The following is a 24260-nucleotide window of genomic DNA, read 5'->3' on the forward strand; positions in this document are numbered from 1 at the left end:
AACAGAAGAGCATCCCAGAGCTATATGGCCATGTTCAGCGGCAAGTGAATGTATCTCTGGCACACAGTGTCGGTGCCAAGATACATCTGACCACAGACTCGTGGTCTAGCAAACACGGGAAGGGAAGGTATATAACTTTTACTGCCCACTGGGTGAACCTTCTGACGGCCGTCAAGCATGTAACCCGTGGCACCAATGTAGATTTGGTTTTACCGCCACAGATTGCATGCAGGCCTGCCTCTTCTTCTCCTCCTCCTACTCCATCCTCCTCCCTCTCCTCCTCAGCTGACTCCTCCTTTTCCGTTGCTAGCGTCTCTTCCGCTGCGCCACCCAAGCTCCCCAGAACTTATTCGACATGCCAGGTGAGACGTTGCCATGCTGTGCTGCGTCTGTTGTGCCTGGAAGCCAAGAGCCACACTGGCCCTGCACTCCTTTCAGTTTTCTGTTCACAGGCAGATCAGTGGCTAACACCGCTCAATTTGACAGTTGGAAAAGTGGTGTGTGACAACGGTGCCAATCTGCTTAGCGCATTGAAACAGGGCAAAATTACACACGTGCCATGCATGGCACACGTCTTAAACTTGGTCGTGCAGCGATTCGTTGTCCAATACCCTGGGGTCCAGGACATCTTGCGGCAGGCAAGGAAAATCTCGGCCCATTTCAGAAGATCTTACACGGCCATGTCTCACCTTGCTGACATTCAGCGGCGACACAATCTGCCGGTCAGACGTTTTATTTGCGATTGCCCAACGCGATGGAACTCAACCTTCTATATGCTTGATAGGCTGCTCCAGCAGAAACGAGCAGTTAACATCTACCTGTATGAACTCTGCGGCAGAACAGGTTCTGGGGAGCTGGGTTTTTTTTTCACTGCGCCAGTGGCTGCTCATGCGTGACGCATGCAGACTTCTGCGGCCATTTGAGGAGATCACCAAACTGGTCAGTCGCAGCCATGGCGCCATCAGTGACATGGTACCTTATGCCTTCTTTATGGAACGTGCATTGCGTCGTGTCATTGATCAAGCTGTGGAGGAGCAGGAGCGGGAAGATGAGGAAGTCGCAATGCTGGATGAATTCCTGGGGGGGGGCTACTCTATCTGAGACAAGTGAACAACAGGAGTCTGAAGAAGAGTCAGAGGAGGATGGTGCCGGGGCGGATGAGGAGGAGCAAGAAAAGCATGCTTTAAACCTTTCTGGGATCCCTGTTGTTGTGCGTGGATGGGGAGAGGAGAATGAAGAGGACGAAATTATCCTGGATGATGAGCAGGAGCCAGGCCACCACACCGCTTCCAGTTTAGTGCAAATGGGGGCCTTCATGCTCCAGTGTTTTAATAGGGACCCCCGTATAAAAAGCATAAGGGTCAAGGACCAGTACTGGGTGGCAACGTACTTAGACCCCCGGTACAAACACAAAATGGTGGAAATGTTACCACCATCACAGAGGGCTGTCAGAATGGAGCACTTCCAGGCCTTGCTTAGAGAAATTCTGCATTCTGCTTTTGCATGCCCTGGCAGAGGAGGAATTCCCACTCCCAGAGAAAGAGTTGCGGGTTCCAATCCAACAGCACCTGCAAGAAGAGGGCGGTTTGAAGATGTGTTGGTGACTTCTGATATGAGGTCATTCTTTCAGCCGACCCATTGACAGGTCTCATCCGGATCCAGCTTCAGGGAACGCCTAGACCGACAGGTGTCCGACTACATCGGGTTAACGGCCGATGTGGACGCTCTGAGGAGTGATGAAGCCCTGGACTACTGGGTGGGCAGGCTTGACCTCTGGCCAGAGCTTGCCCAATTTCCAATAGAACTGTTGGCTTGCCCCTCGTCCAGAGTCCTGTTCGAAAGGACGTTCAGCGCAGCAGGGGGGGTCGTGACCGATAAGCGCACTCGCCTAGCTCACGACAGTGTTGACTACCTCACATTTCTAAAAATGAATGAGGCATGGATCTCAGAGGAATTTAACACATGTGAGCAGTAGACCATGTATATACATAACTCTATAAACAATTTATTTAATCAAGCACACAGACCCTTTTCTACCTTTGGCTCACTTCCTTGTACAAAAAAAGCACACCGTACTATATGCCCAAACCCTCCTGTTTGAAGAGGTTGAGCGGTGTCATATTTTTGGTTCCCGCAGTGAGTTGCTGGTATCAGTGCTGCTGTCAGTGCTCTCTCTCTATCTCGGTGCTGGTGTGGTCTCAGTGATCTCTATCATGGTGATGGTGTCAGTGCTCTCTATCTCGGTGCTGGTGTCAGTGCTCTCTATCACGGTGCTGGTGTCAGTGCTCTCTATCACGGTGCTGGTGTCAGTGCTCTCTATCTCGGTGCTGGTGTCAGTGCTCTCTCTCTATCTCGGTGCTGGTGTGGTCTCAGTGCTCTCTATCATGGTGCTGGTGTCAGTGCTCTCTATTACGGTGCTGGTGTGGTCTCAGTGCTCTCTATCATGGTGCTGGTGTCAGTGCTCTATATCTCAGTGCTGGTGTCAGTGCTCTCTATCTCGGTGCTGGTGTCAGTGCTCTCTATCACGGTGCTGGTGTCAGTGCTCTCTATCACGGTGCTGGTGTCAGTGCTCTCTATCACAGTGCTGGTGTCAGTGCTCTCTATTTCGGTGCTGGTGTCAGTGCTCTCTATCTCAGTACTGGCGTCAGTGCTCTCTATCACGGTGCTGGTGTCAGTGCTCAGTCTCTATCGCGTTGCTGGTTTCAGACAGTGAGGGAGATAACAGCGGGGAAGCCAATCAGCAGGCAGTTCCAGCAGCATGGCTGAGGATCAGCACTGGACTGGCACCTCCGGACCACCGCAGTGGAGCCCTGCATAGGTGGGGGTAAGGGCCAGGCAGAGGGAGGGGCTCCAGCACAGGTTGGCACACTGGGACACTGGCAGAGGACTGTGCTGCCCTGACTGTGGTACTGATCATCTCCTGCACCCCCTTCATAGCCTGGCCTGACCTTGCCTCTCCTCCATGGCCTTCATGCACTCTTGAATTGTCAAAATTTCACAGATAAAAAAAGAATGCTTGTCGTTGTCGTTCCCAGATTCACTTAATATTTTTGTTATGTCAGTGTCCGTGTGGTGGGACTATGTGTGTACAGCTAGTAAGTGTTTTGTGGCTGAAAATATGACCTGTAGGTTTTTAAGATTCACCTGCCATTAAAGTCAATGGGGTCCACCGCAAACTTTGCGGTTTACAAACTTTTGGCCGCGTTCGTGGTTCGTGTTCATGGAACGTCCCATCGGAATTTCGTCCATCACTACTGTTCTCTAATAGAGCCATCTGCTGGAGTTAGTGGGTGTTGTGTGCTTCCAGCACAGTATACACCTGTATCTAATCTTTAATTGCTGGTGTTCTCTAAAACAGCCATCTTCAGGAGTTAGTGGGTGTTGTGTGCCTCTAGCACAGCACAATATACACCTGTATCTACCATTTATTGCTGGTGTTCTCTAATACAGCCATCTGCAGGAGTTAGTTGGTGTTGTGTGCCTCCAGCGTAGTATACACCTGTATCTACCCTTTATTGCTGTTCTCTAATAGAGCCATCTTCAGGAGTTAGTGGGTGTTGTGTGCCTCCAGCACAGCACAGTAAACACCTGTATCTACCCTTTATGACTTGTGTTCTCTAATACAGCCATCTGCAGGAGTTAGTTGGTGTTGTGTGCCTGCAGTGCAGTATACACCTGTATCTACCCTTTATTGCTGTTCCTTAATAGAGCCATCTGCAGGAGTTAGTGGGTGTTGTGTGCATCCAGCACAGCACAATATACACCTGTACCTATCCTTTATTGCTGGTGTTCTCTAATACAGCCATCTGCAGAAGTTAGTGGGTGTTGTGTGCCTCCAGCACAGCACCGTATACACCTGTATCTACCCTTTATTGCTGATGTTCTATAATAAAGGCATCTGCAGGAGTTAGTGGGTGTTGTGTGCCTCCAGCGCAGTATACACCTGTATCTACCCTTTATTGCTGTTCTCAAATAGAACCATCTGCAGGAGTTAGTGGGTGTTGTGTGCCTCCAGCACAGCACCGTATACACCTGTATCTACCCTTTATTGCTGGTGTTCTATAATAAAGGCATCTGCAGGAGTTAGTGGGTGTTGTGTGCCTCCAGCACAGCACAATATACACCTGTATCTACCCTTTATTGCTGGTGTTCTTTAATAAAGGCATCTGCAGGAATTAGTGGGTGTTGTGTGCCTCCAGCACAGCACAGTATACACCTGTATCTACCCTTTATTGCCGGTGTTCTATCATACAGGCATCTGCAGGAGTTAGTGGGTGTTGTGTGCCTCCAGCACAGCACAGTATACATCTGTATCTACCCTTTATTGCCGGTGTTCTATCATACAGGCATCTGCAGGAGTTAGTGGGTGTTGTGTGCCTCCAGCACAATACACACTACCCAATTGCTGGTTTTCCCATCTCCCTGCAGGCCAATACCATGTCTGGAAGGCCAACAAGGAGAGGCAGGCAGGCATGAGCCAATAAAAGAGGGTAAGCAGGCTCTGTGTCTAGAGACAACAGTGCTGGTCGTGGACACGGTGCATCGTCATCAGCACGTGGCCATGGGACATGCTTGTCCTTATTTTCAGCAGCTGGACATGTTGAGCCACATCATGCCGAAGACTTGGTAGAGTGGATGACAAAGCCCTCTTCATCCTCCTCATCCTCTCTAACCCAAGCTCAGGGTACTAGCAAAGCAGCTGCCAAGGCATCCTCTTCCCTCGTCTCAATGTCATCATCAGTCACTGCTTCCCTAGACCCACCATGTCCTCCTGGGGAGTCCCCCAAACTGAAGCACAGTGTTGGGTACATGCTCCAGGAGAATGCCCAGTGTTTTGAATCTGGCAGTCATGTTCCACAAGCTGCAGCATACTGCCAGGTTTGCTCCAGTGATGAAAAAGGAAGGGATGATAAGGTCACTGACTCCACGTGGGTGCCTGGTAGGAGAGAGGAGGAGGAGGCACATCTCCAACGAGGCAGGATGCCCTCCGGGGGCCAGCTTAAGGGCAACACACCGACTGAATCACACCGCAGAGCTACGCCTGTGCAGGGCGCTGCCTCTGCGCGTTATTCCAAAAGTTCTTTGGTGTGGGCCTTTTTTGAGACGAGTGCATCAGATCGCACCGCTGCTATTTGCAACATATGTCTCAAGCGTATCTCGCGTGGCCAAAACATCAGCCGCTTGGGCACCACATACTTGACCAGACATATGTTGACATGCCATGCATCAGGCTTTGCAGCAGGGCTCATTCCTGCACTCCAGATAGAGTATATGGGAGAGGTTGCAGTGTCGTGGCACCAGCACCAGTGCCTAAGGCCCAATTTTTAAGCCCCTGTTTAACAGGGGCGTGTAATTAAATTTTTTGATGCAATGCTTTACAGCAGGGCTCATTCCTGCACTCCAGATAGAGTATATGGGAGAGGTTGCAGTGTCGTGGCACCAGCACCAGTGCCTAAGGCCCAATTTTTTGAGCCCTGTTTAACAGGGGCGTGTAATTACAATTTTTAATGCAATTCTTTACAGCAGGGCTCATTCCTGCACTCCAACTAGAGTATATGGTAGAGGTTGCAGTGTATAGGCCCAATTTTTCAGCCCCTGTTTAACAGGGGCATGTAATACAATTTTTGATGCAATGCTTTGCAGCAGGGCTCATTCCTGCACTCCAACTAGAGTATCTGGGAGAGGTTGCAGTGTTATGGCACCAGCAAGCAGTGCCTAAGGCCCAATTTTTCAGCCCCTGTTTAACAGGGGCATGACATTACAATTCTTGATATAATATTTCACACCAGGGCCTGTTCCTGCGCCCACTAAGAGTAACTGTGAGTAACTGTAGGTGTTGTGGCACCAGCACCACCACCACAACCACCAAAGGCCCAATTTTTCTACCACTGTTCAACAATGGCATGTAATTGCAATTCTTGATATAATTGTTCACAGCAGGGCGCTCCAGCGCCCACCAAGAGTCACTTTGAGGGCTTACAGTGTTGTGGCAACACCAGCACCTTAGGCCCCCATTTCTGCAGAGTTTATAGGGCAGGCCCCTACTTTCAAACATCCAACTTACAAACGTCTCCTACTTGCAAACGGAAGGAGACAACAGGAAGTGAGATGAAAAAAGATGGACAGCAAAAAAAATTATACAGGGGTCTTCCCTATGTTTTCCCAAAAGCTTAAAAATAGATTTTTTGACTGGAGCTACACTTTAAAAAATGTACCAGTTCAAAATTACAAACAGATTCTACTTAACACAACAAACCTACACAGTCCCTGTCTTGTTTGCACCACCTGTATACTCCTGTTCTGAGTATATAGGGCCTGGGAGCCCAACTGCTTTCCTTTTTTTAATATCCGTACAAGACCCAAAGGGGCTGGTAATGGGCAGGGTGGGCTACCTATGCCATTTTTCTCAATGATTTTCATCCATATTGCCAGAACCAGATATTACATTAAACCCGCGAGCAGTTTTAAATTACTTTTTTTCCGTTAAATGTCATTTTGTGCAGGGACTGTTCTAAACACGGGAAACACTTGGCACTTCACAGGCATACTATAGACACCCCCAGGCACGATATTTAAATAAATATTTCACTTTTTTTTCACTTTAATCGTCATTAAAATCAGTGCTCCTGAAAAAATGGCAGTTTTTAAAAACATTTTAGGCATTGACCCATGTCCCGTGGAACAGGAGCCAGGTCCTCAAACCATTTTTAGGACAATATCTTGCATATTAGCCATTAAAATTAGCACTTTTTATTTCGAACATTCGAGTCCCATAGACTTCAATGGGGTTCTAAAGTTCGCACAAATTTTTGGTCCGTTCGATTGTTTTTGTGCGAACCGAACTGGGAGGTGTTCGGCTCATCCCTAGTTCACGGTGCTCAGCAGAGAAGGAGAGAAAATCAGAATAGTGTCTAGGTAAATGATAATGAACAGGTCAAGGTAGTCTCTGAAAATATCGTTCACAAAGTGCTGGAACGTGGCAGAGGCATTACACAGTTTGAAGGGCATGACCAGGTACTCAAAATGTCTGAACCCGGTGCGAAAGGCAGTCTTCCACTCGTCGCTACTCCGGATGAGGACTAAGTTGTAGGCCCCATGAAGATCCAATTTGGTGAATATTGCTACCGTCCCTAGTCTTTGGAATAGTTCAGGTACCAAGGGAAGAGGATACCGATTCTTGATCGTGATCTTGTTGAGCTCCTGATAATCCACGCAAGGACGCAGTGAGTGGTCCTTCTTCTCTACAAAAAAGATTCCTGCTCCTGCAGGGGAGGTAGAAGGCCAGATGAACCCCTTTTCTAGGTTCTCGTCTATATAAGTCTTTAGAGTCCCCATCTCCAGCTCTGTTAAGGGAAAGATTCTTCCAAAAGGAATTTCAGCTCCAGAGAAGAGCTGGATCGGGCAGTTGTATGGCCGGTGAGGAGGGAGAGTATCTGCACCCTTCTTGTTGAAGACATGAAGGAAACCGTGATAGGTTTTGGGAACAGATTGACGAGGTAGGGAGAAGGGAAGCTGATTCTCCCAGTAGACTAGTCGATCTGTGAGTTATGGGCCCTCAGCCAGGGCATGCCTAGGATGATGGGGAATAAAGGGGATTCGATAATGTCCAGGTACAACAGTTCTTGATGATTCTTGGAGATGGTGGTTAACAGAGGCATTGTTTCCTGGGTGACTGGCCCAGATTTAAGAGCTGAACCGTCGGCCAAGTGAACTGAAAGTCCTTTCGCTCTGGGCCTCAAAGGAACATGGTTTCTGGTGGCAAAAGTCAAGTCCATGAAACCGCTGCAGGCTCCAGAATCAATAATTGCGGTGACCTGGATATTCCCTCCTGGGAGCTGTAAGAGAGTGGAGACAGCCAGGTGAGAAGCATTGGTAGACAAAGCGGAAGCAGGAACAGAGGAATTGGCGAGGCACTTATGGAGCTTGGCAGGACAGGTCCTCACATAGTGCCCAGGTTCTCCACAGTAGAGGGCGGCAGAGGTTGTTAGCTTGTCTGCATTGCCATTCCTCCGGTGTAAGCAAAGGACGCAGAAGGCCTAGCTGCATCGGCTCGGAGGAGTCTGGAGTAGAAGTTACTGGAGCAGGAGCGGCTGACTGCGGAAAACTGGGTACACAAGGGAGCATCCAGACTGGGCGAGAAGGACCAGCAGAAAATTCAGATCCTCGCTCCCTTAGACGCCTATCTATCTGTATGGATAAGTTAATGAGGGCATCTAAAGTCTCTGGAATACCCACTCTGGCAAATTCATCCTTCAGGGATTCTGAAAGATCCATTCGAAATTGGTAACGCAGAGCGGCATTGTTCCAGTTGGTATCGGAACTCCAACGCCTAAACTCTGTCACATAGTCCTCCACTGGTCTGTGGCCCTGCTGTAGAGAGTGCAGAGCCGCTTCCACAGTGGCTGACAGTTGCGGGTCTTCGTAGAGCTGAAACATGGCTTGGAAAAAAGAGTTCAGATCATTAAAGTGGTTGTATAGTCAAATTTGGGACTTTTACCTACAGCAAAGCCTATAATAAGGCTTACCTGTAGGTAAAAAAAAATCTCCTAAACCTGTACGGTTTAGGAGATATTCCCCTCGCAATGCGCCACTGACTGCAGCGGCGCATGAGCACGGGATTCTCGGCTGGAAGCCCAGCAGATGCCGGACCCTGCCGAAGAGAAATCTCCCGCGCACATGAGTGATGATATCGCGGCTCAGGCCACTCACAGCGCCGGAGCCGCAATACCCAGAAGAAACGCAGAGGGAACATGTCAGCTTCCTCTGCGTGGATCGGGACGGATGTCAGGGCCTCATTCTAAGGTAAGTATTTCATAATGAGCTAGTAGGCGGTGCATACTAGCTCATTATGCCTTTTCCTTTGCAGGTGAGCAAAAAAAAAAAAATTCAGTGGGTATAGAACCGCTTTAAGCGAAGCATGCTTCTGCTCCAGAAGACGGTGGGCCCAAGACTGTGGTTCTCCTAGCAGCAACAAGATGACAAATCCTACTTTAGTGGATTTGAGCGAAAATGTCCAGCATGGCAAAGCAAAGAATAGTTCACAAGCATTGCAAAAAGTCCTGAATTTACTTCAGTCCCCTGTGAACCTCTCGGGTGTGGGGACCCTTGGCTCGGGTGGCAGCATTACTACAGAGGGAGTGGAGGAAGTCCCAGATGAAGATGGTGAAAATGCAGACAGGGCCTGAACTCGCTCCTCCAGTCGGTTGTAATCTTCTTTCAGGTCCTTCTCAGCTTGGGTAAGTCCGGCAAGATAGCGGCACAGTTCATCCATTGGAGAGGCTCCCTGCGTGGGCTCGGACATGGCTGTCCGGTACTGTCACATACCTGATGGTTGAGTCCACGGATGCAGGGAGCGGCTTCTCGTATTCTTCTGGCTCAAGAACTCCTGGTAGACCAGACCGATGTTCAGGAGCACAGAAGGGGCACAAGTGCCTGGCAGGTCACAAATGCAAGGGCTGGTCCGGACTCCGAGTAGCAGATGGGGAACCAGATGCAGGCTGGAACCAGGATCAGCGGAGAGCAGGAGCAGCAGGAACACCGGAACAGACCAGTGCCCTTCAGTGCCACCTATCAGTGCCGATTATCAGTGCCCATCAGTGCAGCCTTATCAGTGCCCATCAATGCAGCCTATCGATGCCTATCAGTGCAGCCTATCAGTGCCCATCAGCGTACATCAATGAAGGAGAAAAATTACCTGTTTGCAAAATTTTATAACAAAATATTTTTTTTATACATTTTTTATCTTTTTCATTTTTTAACCAAAAAATAACCCAGAGGTGGTCTAACACCACCAAAATAAAGCTCTATTTGTGTAGGAACAGGATTGCATGATTATGAAATAGTCATTCAAAGAGTGACAGCACTGAAAGATTAAAATTGGTCTAGGCAGGAGGGGGGTTTAAGTGCCCAGTAAGCAAGTGGTGCCCCCTAGTCCCCTGTGATGACCTTAAAGTGAATAACTCAACACCAATTTCATGATATGGACCACTTATGTATTTGTACATGCTGATCATATTCCACCTTAATCTCCTCTTCTCAAGAGTGAATAGATTTGGTTCCTCTTATCAGTTTGGTTGCCCTTCTCTGCACTTTCTGCAGTTCCCTGATATCCTTTTTGAAAACTGGTGCCCAAAAGGAACTGCATATTCCAGGTGTAAATTGGAGATATCCTGTAAGGACGTTATTCCACTGCAAAACTTAGTGTCATCTGCAAAGACAGAAATGTTACTTTTAATCCCAGACCCAATATCATTTATAAAGATAGAAGGTTCCCAGCACTGAACCTTGGGGTATACCACTGATAACCTAATGCCGCGTACACACAACCGAAATTTCCGGCAGAAAAGGTCCGACGGAATCATTCCGTCGGATATTATGATCATGTGTGGGCTTCATCTGACTTTTTTCTTCAAAAATTCCAACGGACCTAGAAATAGAACATGTTTCAAAACTGTCCAACGGAATCAATTTCTGTCGGGAAAACCATTTGTCTGTATGGTGTACGCAAGGGCAGCTATTGGCTACTGGCTATTGAACTTCATTTTCTAGTCCTGTTTTACATCATCATGTTCAAAACTAACAGACTTTGGTGTGCTCTTGTGTGGGCAAGTCCATTCCTTCGGAAGTCCGCCGTAACTCCGTCGAAAGTCAGTCGGAGACTCGGAACTCCACCGGAAAGACCGTCTGACTTTTTCTATCAGAAAGTTTGGTCGAGTGTACGCGGCATTAGACTATTCCGAGTACGAGTCATTAAACACTACTTTCTGAATTCTGTATTTTAGCCTGTTTTCTATCCATTTACAAATTGATTTTTCCAAGCCTGTAGACTTTACCCATAAGCCATGTGTGGGAAACGGTGTCAAACGCTTTTGTAAAGTCCAGGTATACCACGTCTACAGCCTCTGTCCAAGTTTTAATAACCTCTGCATAAAAATAAATCAGATTTGTTTGACAACTTCTGTCTTTCATGAATCCATGCTGTCTGTTGCAAGAACTCGTCTATGTGGTCTTGTATTAAACTCTCCAGTATCTTCCCGACTATAGAAGTTAAACTAACAGGTCTATAGTTACTTATTAAAGACATTGATACCTTTTTAAATATGGGCACTTTAGTAAAGAACTGTAGGAAATTAATGAGATGAAATATTAGCAGTCTTTTTTTCCTTTCTAGGATGCAAAATTTGTGGAGGAACGGAGAAAGCAACTACAGGTCTACCTTAGAAATATCATGAACAAGGTCATCCAAACTTTGCCAGATTTTGTTGCCAAACCGAACAAAGACAGATTGATAGAGATCATGCCCTTTTTTGCGTAAGTTGTTGTCGATCTTCATTTCTGTATTTGCAGCATTCTATTATCAAGTGCAGCACATAGGTGTGTTGTGATGCAGGTAGTTTCATGATTTGACAGACAACATTTTAACACATAGGATGACCTTTTCCTGTTATTTTTAATCCTGTTTGTATTAGTGCAGTTTTGGATTCCTCTTCAGATGGTAAATCATGGTTACTATGTCTTCACTTTCACTTTTTTTGTTTTTGTTTTTTTTACAGATCGGAATAAACAGGCTTTATTGCTGTTATACTTCATTGTTCTGAAGTCAATGCATTCCTCCACTATCAACCTTGGATCTGCTGCATCTGGAAGATGTAACTTAAATCTAGCACTCAGGCGCTCTGACTGCTGAACAATATTTTGCGTATTTTATTAGTCTATTAAGTGTAAAGGGAGTAAAGAGCAGGACACCCCAATACTGACCGTTTCTCAAGGCAACAAATGACTAGTGGCCAAATTAAATAAATTCAAACTAGATGCCCCTAGAAATATTGGTTTGATCAAGTGATTATCCACTCATCTCTTACTAACTTGACAAATAATTTTATTGGTCATGTGGCCTTTTGCAAATGCAAATCACACATACATCATTTGCAAAGTTTATGCATCTTATTTTATTTAAGACATGCATACTTTTTTTTAACAAGAAAAAAAAGTTTATTCGGTTTTTACAGTACGATGCATAGACACAGTTGTTCACAGGAATATTGTTACAATTGTCACAGAACAAATTACATTTAAACAGGAGAAAGAAAAACATGCATACTTATACTTGAAAGTTAACATCTATAGGATTTTTTTGATCAATCAGGTTTACAAAGTAGCCCATTTGATTTTCTACTATCGCTGGATAATGTAAACTGTTTATTTTTAACCAATAAATCAACACAATAGTGATAATTGATTATTGAGTGATCACTGATGTGTGGTTCAGTCTGCTTATTTGTGTCTTGACACGTTAGGCAGCAATATCTGAAAAACATGAAAGAGAAAAGAAGAAGTAAATGTGTGTGTGTGTGTGTGTGTGTGTGGGGGGGGGGGGGGGGGGGGTGGGGGGGGGGTGGCGGGGGAACAGGGAGTTACTTACTATGCATGTGAAAGGTCACCATCCCCAACTAGTAAGGAACTCGATGTCCAGGAATGAGTGAAAAACTACCATAAAAAACGCTGTAAAACACCAAAAAGAAATATGGGAATTATAAAAGGCGGAAGAATGGTAAATTGGAACTATAATAAGGAATGTGTCTCTATTTCTTCATTGAGTCACCCTAGCGAGAGAGTGTTCAAGGAGTATGAATGTTCAATGAGTATATCCAGTAGGTCTCCTGCTGACATAGGGGTTTAAAACGTTCCGCAGCAGGAAGACCTCTGGAGATAACCCATACTCTGAGGCCCATGGTAGATTTGCAATTTTCCTTGAGAAAATGCAGAGGGACACTGTTTGTCCCACCCCTTCTCAATGAAACGGCAAGTCATTGATGCAAGGTGCGTATAGTCCTGCCTACATAGAAAAGGCCGCACAGGCAGGTCAGACAATACACCACATACTCATTTGAACAGTTGTGGAATTCTTTTATGGTGTATGTTTTACCTTTGATGGTAACATTTTGTGGGCCATGATCAACAAATTTACAAGTAAGGCATAATTTTTTTCTTATGATACATTCCTACTAGTGGAATTAGGGGAGTGTGTGAAGCGGAGGTGGGTATGACATTTCGGATTTTGCTGGGTGCTATTTTACTCCTTTATACTCTTAGCTTTGCAATAAGAAACCTTGGGTTGTTGGATAAGGGAAGAGCCCAAAAAAGGGTCTCTGAGCAGGATGGATCAATGTTTGGCTATGATGATCTCCATTTTTTTATGACAGTCGTGAAATTTGGTTGTGAATCGTGTTGATTGTGGGTCATCTGATGTTTTGGGGTGAGGGGGGGGGGGGGTTTGAGGCATGATAAAGGTAAGCTTTTTGGACTAAAGTGGGGGGGCATCCTTTGTCCTGAAATTTTTATGTGATAGTCTTCATCTTTGGTATAGTTATGCCGAATCCTATGAAATTGACTTCTAGGGATGTTTTGAATCTACCTGTGGTGGTGGCAGCTTCGGTAGTGGATGTAGTAATTCCCAGCAGTTGGTTTAACAAAGTTGGTGGCATGTATTTGGGATTCACTGTGGAAATGTTCTAGATCAAGAAAGGCTAAGTTATCGGGGTCTTTGACATGGGTGAAGGATAACCCTAGAAAATTCTGATTGCAATGCTTGACAAAGGACTCTACACTCTGTGCCATCCCAAATTATTACAATATCATCAGTGTAGCATCCGTAGTAGATGATTTGGGCAGCAAAGGGGTTTTTGTGTGAAACATGCAGTAGTTCTCAATAGCCCATGGTCAGGTTTGTATAACTTGGGGCAAAATTGGCTCCCATAGCAGTACAAAATTGTCTGGCCTCCAAAATATCTGGGATTGATGAGGTTCCTCAGAAAGGAAATGTTCTACTGCTCTAAGGTCTATTACTGGAGGAATAGAGGTGTATAGGGATGCAACATCCAAGGACACCCACAGGTAAGTGGGTTCCCAGGTGTAGAATGAAAGCATAGTTAATAAATGAGTACTCTCTCTGATATATGATGGAAGATTTTGTGCAATGGGTTGAAGAAAACTGTCAATGTACATGGAGAAGCCGCTGTGCACTGATACATAGTATATGGAGCCCGTTATAGGAATTGAAAAAGCAAAATTTAAGATCCTAGATTAATTTTATTCTCTGTTCCCAACAAATTTTTTTAGCCCCACTTCACCTTACCCAGGTTACCATGGTAAATCCCTGTGTAAAAGGTTTTTGAAATTAGAAGTTTTAATTTCCTACGCCAATCAACACTGGTGGGATGGATTTTTTCTGGAACAGTATCTCCTACATAAAATTACACCCAGAGTCCTCAAACAATGCTCATTTTTAGATCCAGATCTGTCCAGAGAATGGACTTGCGTGTCTGAATTTTGTACAGAAAAATGTATCAAAATCATTATTGCACCCAATCACCTAAAAAGTGTCAAAAATAAAGCACATGTTTTTAAAGTAATTTATTAACCACTTAAGTACCAGGCCTCTTTTTCAGATTTGGTGTTTACATGTTTAAAACTGTTTTTTTTTGCTAGAAAATTACTTAGAACCCCCAAACATTTTACATAGTTTTTTTTTAACACCCTAGAGAATAAAATGACGGTCATTGAAATACTTTTTTTTCACACCGTATTTGCGCAGCAGTCTTACAAGCGCACTTTTTTTGGAAAAAAATCACTTTTTTGAATAAAAAAATAAGACAACAGTAAAATTAGCCCAATTTTTTTTATATTGTGAAGCATAATGGTACGCAGAGTAAACTGATACCCAACATGTCACGCTTCAAAATTGCACCCGCTCGTGGAATGGCGTCAAACTTTTAGCCTCAAAAATCTCCATAAGCGACATTTAAAAAATTCTACAGGTTGCATTTTTTGCGTTACAGAGGAGGTCAAGGGCTAGAATTATTGCTGTCGCTCTACCGATCACGGTGATACCTCACATGTGTGGTTTGACCACCGTTTTTCATATGAGGGCGCTACTCACGTATGCGCTCGCTTCTGTGCGCAAGCTTGTCATGACGGGGTGTTTTTAAAAACTTTTTTTTTCTTATTTATTTTAATTGATTTTATTTATTTTTACACTGTTTTAAAGAAAAGCATGGCAGGTCCTCTTAAATATGAGATCTGGGGTCAAAAAGTCCTCAGATCTCATATTTGGACTAAAATGCAACAAAAAAGAAAAAATGACATTTAAAAAAAATGTACCTTTTGACGTCGCTTCCGCCCTCCTATGGTATAGAGACGAGTGGGGGCCATCTTAGCCTCACTCGTCTCCATACCCAGCTAGCAAAAGGACCCGATCGCCTCTGCCACTACCGACGGCTCCGGTAAGCGGCAGAAGGTGCGGGAGGGCGGCGGGAGGGGGGGTGGCACCTCTCCCGCTGCCGATAGCGGTGATCTTGCAGGGAATCCGCTGCAGAGACCACCGTTATCGTACAGACAACCGGCGCCTGAAGAGATGGATATCTCGGTTGTGGCAGCAGCTGCTGCCGTTACCGAGATATCCCTCTTCAAAAATAGGACGTACATTGGCTTGCGCTGGTCGTTAAGTGGTTAAGGCATCTCCGTCGTCTCTTCCAATCTCATCTACCCTCTCTGGCTCTTCTGTGTCCTCCGCTGGTGTCTTGTGCCTCTGTCGGTTCTTCTCCCCTCTCTGATTCTTCTCCACTCTCTCTCCGAGCTCTCCCTCTGTCCGCTGTCTTCTGCCAGATCTCCTCCACTGTCTTCTCGCTCTTTTGCTCGCTCTTTTGCCTGGTCATCTCCGATGTCTTCTACCTCTGTTTTTCTTCCGATGTTGAAAAGCAAAAGATAATAGGGCACACTCTGAATATGACTAGTAAACAAACTCATATAGTGTTGAATGGGAATGAACATAGAGTATAAATAGTATACTGGGGCTGTTATAGTCAGTAATGCCCATGAAGTATAAGGTAAAATAATTAAAATAGTTAAAATAATTAAAAAGAAACTGTCCAGAGGGATAGATGATGTGGATGGTCCCAAGCCCGGAAACACTGCTGGATACGATGTTTCTGGTGGTCGTGGAGTGCAAACACTAGGCACCAGCACTGGCGGGTAACAGCGTCACTTCCGGGTTAGCGGGGAGGAGCTTGCGTTCGGAACATGCGTGTCCCTTTTTCAGGCTTTATGGCAGCCATCTTAGATTAGGTCCTTTTATACCCCCTAGGTCACACGATTGTTACCATAGCAGCATACAAAAGAGGAAGTAGCAGCATAAGAAACAGGAAGTGGATAAGGTCCTTTTATACCCTCCAGGTCACGTGATTGTTACCATAGCAGCATAAGAAACAGGAAGTAACAAGAAGGGCTCTATATAAAAAACGACAATGCTAATGATAATGATGAGTATAGAGTGATGGGGGAAAAAGTATACATACATGAGAATAAACATAGCTAAGATATGAGAAAGTAGCTAGCGGGACTTTTCCATGAAGCACACGGGAGCAATGAAATAAATTGAATCAAAAATAGTTTTTAATTCATTGGAATTGTTTATAAAGTATTCATATCAATTGATTCAATGCATTTTACTATATATTAATATTTTTATATTTTTACACATATACAATTCATAAAAAAATATTGCACATTGATTACACATTCCAACAAAGAGTTGGTACATATATTATGAGATACAAGCAGTAATTGAAACATGATTTGGTATAATGGAATTAATGACTGTACACATATCGCAAAAGGGCCACAAAAATAAAATGAAAATTGAAGTAAAAAGAAAAAAAAAGAAACAAATAGAAAAGGAACGACGATCCGAAGGATTCATACGTATATACACGCGGATGTTGTTAGCTCTACTCGTTTCAAGGCCTTATAGCCTATCATCAGGAGCAAAACCGTGGTAAGGATCTATAGTATAAATAAAAGGGGAATAAATAATATTTTATTATAAAAAATTCAAAAAAGGGCCAACCTCGGACAGGGGAAAATACCCCTGAACTTAATTAGCCCTGTTACTTACATGAGGGTCCTCGCAGTGGTGGCACAGACAGTGAGATCCCCAGACCAACCGAACATGGCCCCGCCCAGGAGCTGAGGGGACGTATTGCGGCAAGCAGCAACCCAAAATGGACAGCGCCCCATGTGAATCAAGGTGTGTACTGACAATATGATGAGTGAAAAAACCCCTATGTTGAAGCTGGTGAAAAAAGCAAAGAGAAAAAAAAATGCTAAAAATACAAAAATAGTGAAAAATATGGCAGGGCTAGGAAAAAAGCAGAAAAAGGAGGAGGTGGTCAGTATAAAAAGGTGAAGATAAGGATGAGACCGATGTGATCAATGTGAAGTGTGTGGTTCACATGAGGAAGGGGCCCATATAAGCGTCACCACCGATGCAACCACGCCCCCAACGTCACGCGTGAGACCACTTGGGAGATGGAACAAACCATTCCTCGGTGGGTCAGAAGATTGTGAACTCACAACCGGTCATGCAGTGCCAAAAGGCCGAACAACCGGTGTGGAATGCGTGACGTCGACGCGCAGTGAGGAAACCCCCCACCCACCCAACGTCAGAACAGGGCGGAGGGAGGATCCACAGTGCACGTCGCAGCTCCCGAACGGGACACAGAGGGCAAGGTCCAGCGAAAAACACAGCCGGAACCATCACTGCGCACGTGCAAGAAAAAAACAAAACCGAGGAGCATAAAGTAATTAAGAAAAAAAGGGAAAAATCAAAAATCCAATTTGCATTATTGAAAAATATAAAAAATAATAAAGGAATTTCATAGAGACAGCTAGGAAAGGAGCGTTTGATATTTATTGTTAGTGCGTCCGTGTGCCTCCATCCCTCATTATTTTTATTAACCACTTAACAACCACCCATTGCCGATTAACGGCTTCAGGCCGGTTGTTTAACTCTGAGAGGCCGTTAATTAACAGACTTTTTCCATGACGCACATGGGAGCAATGAAATAAATTGAATCAAAAATAGTTTTTAATTAATTGGAATTGTTTATAAAGTATTCATATCAATTGATTCAAAGCATTTTACTATATATTAATATTTTTATATTTTTACACATATACAATTCATAAAAAATATTGCACATTGATTACACATTCCAACAAAGAGTTGGTACATATATTATGAGATACAAGCAGTAATTGAAACATGATTTGGTATAATGGAATTAATGACTGTACACATATCGCAAAAGGGCCACAAAAATAAAATTAAAATGGAAGTAAAGAGAAAAAAATAAACAAATAGAGAAGGAACGACGATCCGAAGGATTCATACATATATACACGCTGTTGTTGTTAGCGCTACGCGTTTCAAGGCCTTATAGCCTATCATCAGGAGCAAAACAGTGGTAAGGATCTATAGAAAAAATAAAAGGGGAATAAATAATATTTTATAATAAAAAATTAAAAAAAGGGCCAACATCGGACAGGGGAAAATACCCCTGAACTTAATTAGCCCTGTTACTTACATGAGGATCCTCGCAGTGGTGGCACAGACAGTGAGATCCCCAGACCAACCGAACATGGCCCCATCCGGTAGCTGAGGGGACATATTGCGGCAAGCAGCAACCCAAAATGGACAGTGCCCCATGTGAATCAAGGTGTGTACTGACAATATGATGAGTGAAAAAACCCCTATGTTGAAGAGCTGGTGAAAAAAGTGAAAATAAAAACAAATGCTTAAAATAAAAAAAATAGTGAAAAATATGGCAGGGCTAGGAAGAAAGCAGAAAAAGGGGGAGGTGGTCAGTATAAAAAGGTGAAGATAAGAAAGTAAAGAACAATTACCAAAGTGACCGAATTGAGGGCAAAAGTGCCTATGTGCATCTATTATGACTGATGAGACCGATGTGATCAGTGTGAAGTGTGTGGTTCACATGAGGAAGGGGCCCATATAAGCGTCACCACCGACGCAACCACGCCCCCAACGTCACGCGTGAGACCACTTGGGAGATGGAACAAACCATTCCTCGGTGGGTCAGAAGATTGTGAACTCACAACCGGTCGTGCAGTGCCAAAAGGCCGAACAACCGGTGTGGAATGCGTGACGTCGACGCGCAGTAAGGAAACCCCCCGCCCACCCAACGTCAGAACAGGGCGGAGGGAGGATCCACAGTGCACGTCGCAGCTCCCGAACGGGACACAGAGGGCAAGGTCCAGCGAAAAACAAAGCCGGAACCATCACTGCGCACGTGCAAGAAAAAAACAAAACAGAGGAGCATAAAGTAATTAAGAAAAAAAGGGAAAAATCAAAAATCCAATTTGCATTATTGAAAAATATAAAAAATAATAAAGGAATTTCATAGAGACAGCTAGGAAAGGAGCGTTTGATATTTATTGTTAGTGCGTCCGTGTGCCTCCATCCCTCACTATTTTTATTAAAAAAGAAAAAAAGAAAATTAGTTGGGACTTTAAATGAGGAATACAGGGGCTGTTCAAGTCCCCTCCTCCATTCCTGTTCAATATATAAAAATAGGAGAAAGCAGCTAGCGGGACTTTTCCATGAAGCACACGGGAGCAATGAAATAAATTGAATCAAAAATAGTTTTTAATTCATTGGAATTGTTTATAAAGTATTCATATCAATTGATTCAAAGCATTTTACTATACATTAATATTTTTATATTTTTACACATATACAATTCATAAAAAATATTGCACATTGATTACACATTCCAACAAAGAGTTGGTACATATATTATGAGATACAAGCAGTAATTGAAACATGATTTGGTATAATGGAATTAATGACTGTACACATATCGCAAAAGGGCCACAAAAATAAAATTAAAATGGAAGTAAAGAAAAAAAAAGAAACAAATAGAGAAGGAACGACGATCCGAAAGGATTCATACGTATATACACGCGGTTGTTGTTAGCGCTACGCGTTTCAAGGCCTTATAGCCTATCATCAGGAGCAAAACCGTGGTAAGGATCTATAGAAAAAATAAAAGGGGTATAAATAATATTTTATTATAAAAAATTCAAAAAAGGGCCAACATCGGACAGGGGAAAATACCCCTGAACTTAATTAGCCCTGTTACTTACATGAGGGTCCTCGCAGTGGTGGCACAGACAGTGAGATCCCCAGACCAACCGAACATGGCCCCATCCGGGAGCTGAGGGGACATATTGCGGCAAGCAGCAACCCAAAATGGACAGCGCCCCATGTGAATCAAGGTGTGTATTGACAATATGATGAGTGAAAAAACCCCTATGTTGAAGAGCTGGTGAAAAAAGCGAAAAGAAAAAAACATGCTAAAAATACGAAAATAGTGAAAAATATGGCAGGGCTAGGAAAAAAGCAGAAAAAGAGGGAGGTGGTCAGTATAAAAAGGTGAAGATAAGAAAGTAAAGAACAATTACCAAAGTGACCGAATTGAGGGCAAAAGTGCCTATGTGCATCTATTATGACTGATGAGACCAATGTGATCAGTGTGAAGTGTGTGGTTCACATGAGGAAGGGGCCCATATAAACGTCGCCGCCAACGCAACCACGCCCCCAACAACACGCGTGAGACCACTTGGGAGATGGAACAAACCATTCCTCGGTGGGTCAGAAGATTGTGAACTCACAACCGGTCGTGCAGTGTCAAAAGGCCGAACAACCGGTGTGGAATGCGTGACGTCGATGCGCAGTGAGGAAAGCCCCCGCCCACCCAACGTCAGAACCGGACCGGAGGGAGGATCCACAGTGCACGTCTCAGCTCCTGAACGGGACACAGAGGGCAAGGTCCAGCAAAAAACACAACCGGAACCATCACTGCGCACGTGCAAGAAAAAAACAAAACCGAGGAGCATAAAGTAATTAAGAAAAAAAGGGAAAAATCTAAAATCCAATTTGCATTATTGAAAAATATAAAAAATAATAAAGGAATTTCATAGAGACAGCTAGGAAAGGAGCGTTTGATATTTATTGTTAGTGCGTCCGTGTGCCTCCATCCTTCATTATTTTTATTAAAAAAGAAAATTAGTTGGGACTTTAAATGAGGAATACAGGGGCCGTTCAAGTCCCCTCCTCCATCCCGGTTCAATATATAAAAATAGGAGAAAGTAGCTAGCGGGACTTTTCCATGAAGCACACGGGAGCAATGAAATAAATTGAATCAAAAATAGTTTTTAATTCATTGGAATTGTTTATAAAGTATTCATATCAATTGATTCAATGCATTTTACTATATATTAATATTTTTATATTTTTACACATATACAATTCATAAAAAAATATTGCACATTGATTACACATTCCAACAAAGAGTTGGTACATATATTATGAGATACAAGCAGTAATTGAAACATGATTCGGTATAATGGAATTAATGACTGTACACATATCGCAAAAGGGCCACAAAAATACAATTCAAATGGAAGTAAAAAGAAAAAAAGAAACAAATAGAGAAGGAACGACGATCCGAAGGATTCATACGTATATACGCGCGGTTGTTGTTATCTATACGCGTTTCAAGGCCTTATAGCCTATCATCAGGAGCAAAACCTTGTTAAGGATCTATAGAAAAAATAAAAGGGGAATAAATAATATTTTATTATAAAAAATTCAAAAAAGGGCCAACCTCGGACAGGGGAAAATACCCCTGAACTTAATTAGCCCTGTTACTTACATGAGGGTCCTCGCAGTGGTGGCACAGACAGTGAGATCCCCAGACCAACCGAACATGGCCCCGCCCGGGAGCTGAGGGGACGTATTGCGGCAAGCAGCAACCCAAAATGGACAGCGCCCCATGTGAATCAAGGTGTGTACTGACAATATGATGAGTGAAAAAACTCCTATGTTGAAGAGCTGGTGAAAAAAGAGAAAAGAAAAACAAATGCTAAAAATACAAAAATAGTGAAAAATATGGCAGGGCTAGGAAAAAAGCAGAAAAAGGGGGAGGTGGTCAGTATAAAAAGGTGAAGATAAGAAAGTAAAGAACAATTACCAAAGTGACCGAATTGAGGGCAAAAGTGCCTATGTGCATCTATTATGACTGATGAGACCGATGTGATCAGTGTGAAGTGTGTGGTTCACATGAGGAAGGGGCCCATATAAGCGTCGCCGCCAACGCAACCACGCCCCCAACGTCACGCGTGAGACCACTTGGGAGATGGAACAAACCATTCCTCGGTGGGTCAGAAGATTGTGAACTCACAACCGGTCGTGCAGTGTCAAAAGGCCGAACAACCGGTGTGGAATACGTGACGTCGACGCGCAGTGAGGAAACCCCCCGCCCACCCAACGTCAGAACAGGGCGGAGGGAGGATCCACAGTGCACGTCGCAGCTCCCGAACGGGACGCAGAGTGCAAGGTCCAGCGAAAAACACAGCCGGAACCATCACTGCACACGTGCAAGAAAAAAACAAACCGAGGAGCATAAAGTAATTAAGAAAAAAAGGGAAAAATCCAATTTGCATTATTGAAAAATATAAAAAATAATAAAGGAATTTCATAGAGACAGCTAGGAAAGGAGCGTTTGATATTTATTGTTAGTGCGTCCGTGTGCCACCATCCTTCATTATTTTTATTAAAAAAGAAAATTAGTTGGGACTTTAAATGAGGAATACAGGGGCCGTTCAAGTCCCCTCCTCCATCCCGGTTCAATATATAAAAATAGGAAAAAGTAGCTAGCGGGACTTTTCCATGAAGCACACGGGAGCAATGAAATAAATTGAATCAAAAATAGTTTTTAATTCATTGGAATTGTTTATAAAGTATTCATATCAATTGATTCAATGCATTTTACTATATATTAATATTTTTATATTTTTACACATATACAATTCATAAAAAATATTGCACATTGATTACACATTCCAACAAAGAGTTAGTACATATATTATGAGATACAAGCAGTAATTGAAACATGATTTGGTATAATGGAATTAATGACTGTACACATATCGCAAAAGGGCCACAAAAATACAATTCAAATGGAAGTAAAAAGAAAAAAAGAAACAAATAGAGAAGGAACGACGATCCGAAGGATTCATACGTATATACACGCGGTTGTTGTTAGCTCTACGCGTTTCAAGGCCTTATAGCCTATCATCAGGAGCAAAACCTTGTTAAGGATCTATAGAAAAAATAAAAGGGGAATAAATAATATTTTATTATAAAAAATTCAAAAAAGGGCTAACCTCGGACAGGGGAAAAGACTTTGTCGAGCACCCCACCGGCTGCTAGTCCTAGTGAAAGAGGTCTACCCGGGGGTTGTTACAGTTGTGAAACAGTTTTAATTCTCTGGATTTCCTTTAAAGACTTCCATCTTGCAATCTATGTGCCTGAACTCACTCCTAACCCTCTACCCTTAATTGATAGACTTTGTTTTGGTCTAAATAAATAACCCAAAAGAGGATTCAGTGTCAGTTTCCACATTCTTTGGGCCATCTACCATGGGAACCCCAAGACGGAGAAGCAAACAAGTGAGGTAATGGTAAGCCCAAATAAAACCAGCAGCTCCTTCAGTGCTACACACATATATATATATATATATATATATATATATATATATATATATATATATATATATGTATATGTATTTATTGGACTGCTCATATTCTTTGGATTACACTTTACTAGTATTGCACTTTATTTTGTTCATTTTTGGTATCAGCCCTCCTCGGCTGCAGGCACCATAGCGCCCGCGTGGGTCGCTATGGCTGTAGTTCCGCCACTGCCTGAGGTGTTGGTGGTACCAGAACCCTGTAAGCCAGGGGTGCCCAAACTTTTGAAGAGCAATGGCCACTTAAGTGACTTGGCAACCCGGTCATGGGCCACAATGAGCGGAGCAGGTGGATGATGGATTGGATTGGAGACAGCCGTTTGTAAACGGACACAAGTCCATTTACATTTTCCACTCCTTAGAGGTGAATGGAGGGACTGATTGGGTTGGACTGACCGTGTTAAAGGGGCCTAAGGCTGCATTCACACTGATGCACTGTTGTTTACCCCTATCACGGGTGCAGCACAGTTCACCTATGGCTTTCCTTCATGTTAGCTGCACTTTGCCATAGACTTCTATTATATCCTGTAGGTGTGGTGCACTTTCAGAAAGCACACCAAACTTGCAGGCAATAGAAGTCTATGGCTCAGTGCAGGTAACCCACAGGTGCACTTCTCTGCACCTGTGGATCTATTTGAAAGCAGCCCAGTAACTACTGCAGCCCAATTATACACTGTGATTTTAGTAATAAACCTACCTTTAATAACAGTATTCTATTTTATTCCATCACAGAGCAGGGGGTTGGGGGCCACATCAGAGGGCTCCGCGGGCCACATGTGGCCCCCTGGCCACTGGTTGGGCACCCTTCCT

The 24260-nt window shown here is 43.8% G+C and overlaps 1 protein-coding gene across 4 annotated transcripts in view; it reads left to right on the top strand.

Annotated features, from left to right (window-relative positions):
- Positions 1-12234, top strand: part of SNX29 (sorting nexin 29) — a 1823105-nt gene extending 1810871 nt beyond the window's left edge. For all 4 annotated transcript variants that reach the window (XM_077448905.1, XM_077448908.1, XM_077448907.1 and 1 more), the window contains 2 exons: positions 11171-11310; positions 11553-12234. In XM_077448905.1, the coding sequence (XP_077305031.1) occupies positions 11171-11310; positions 11553-11562 (150 nt within the window). In that variant the 3' untranslated portion in view covers positions 11563-12234. The remainder of the gene's footprint in view (positions 1-11170; positions 11311-11552) is intronic.
- Positions 12235-24260: the final 12026 nt, after the last annotated feature.

The sequence above is a fragment of the Lithobates pipiens genome, unplaced genomic scaffold (genome assembly GCF_037356315.1).
Source record: "Lithobates pipiens isolate NorthernLeopardFrog02 unplaced genomic scaffold, aLitPip1_a1.2 Scaffold_22, whole genome shotgun sequence".
NCBI classification, from domain to species: domain Eukaryota; kingdom Metazoa; phylum Chordata; class Amphibia; order Anura; family Ranidae; genus Lithobates; species Lithobates pipiens.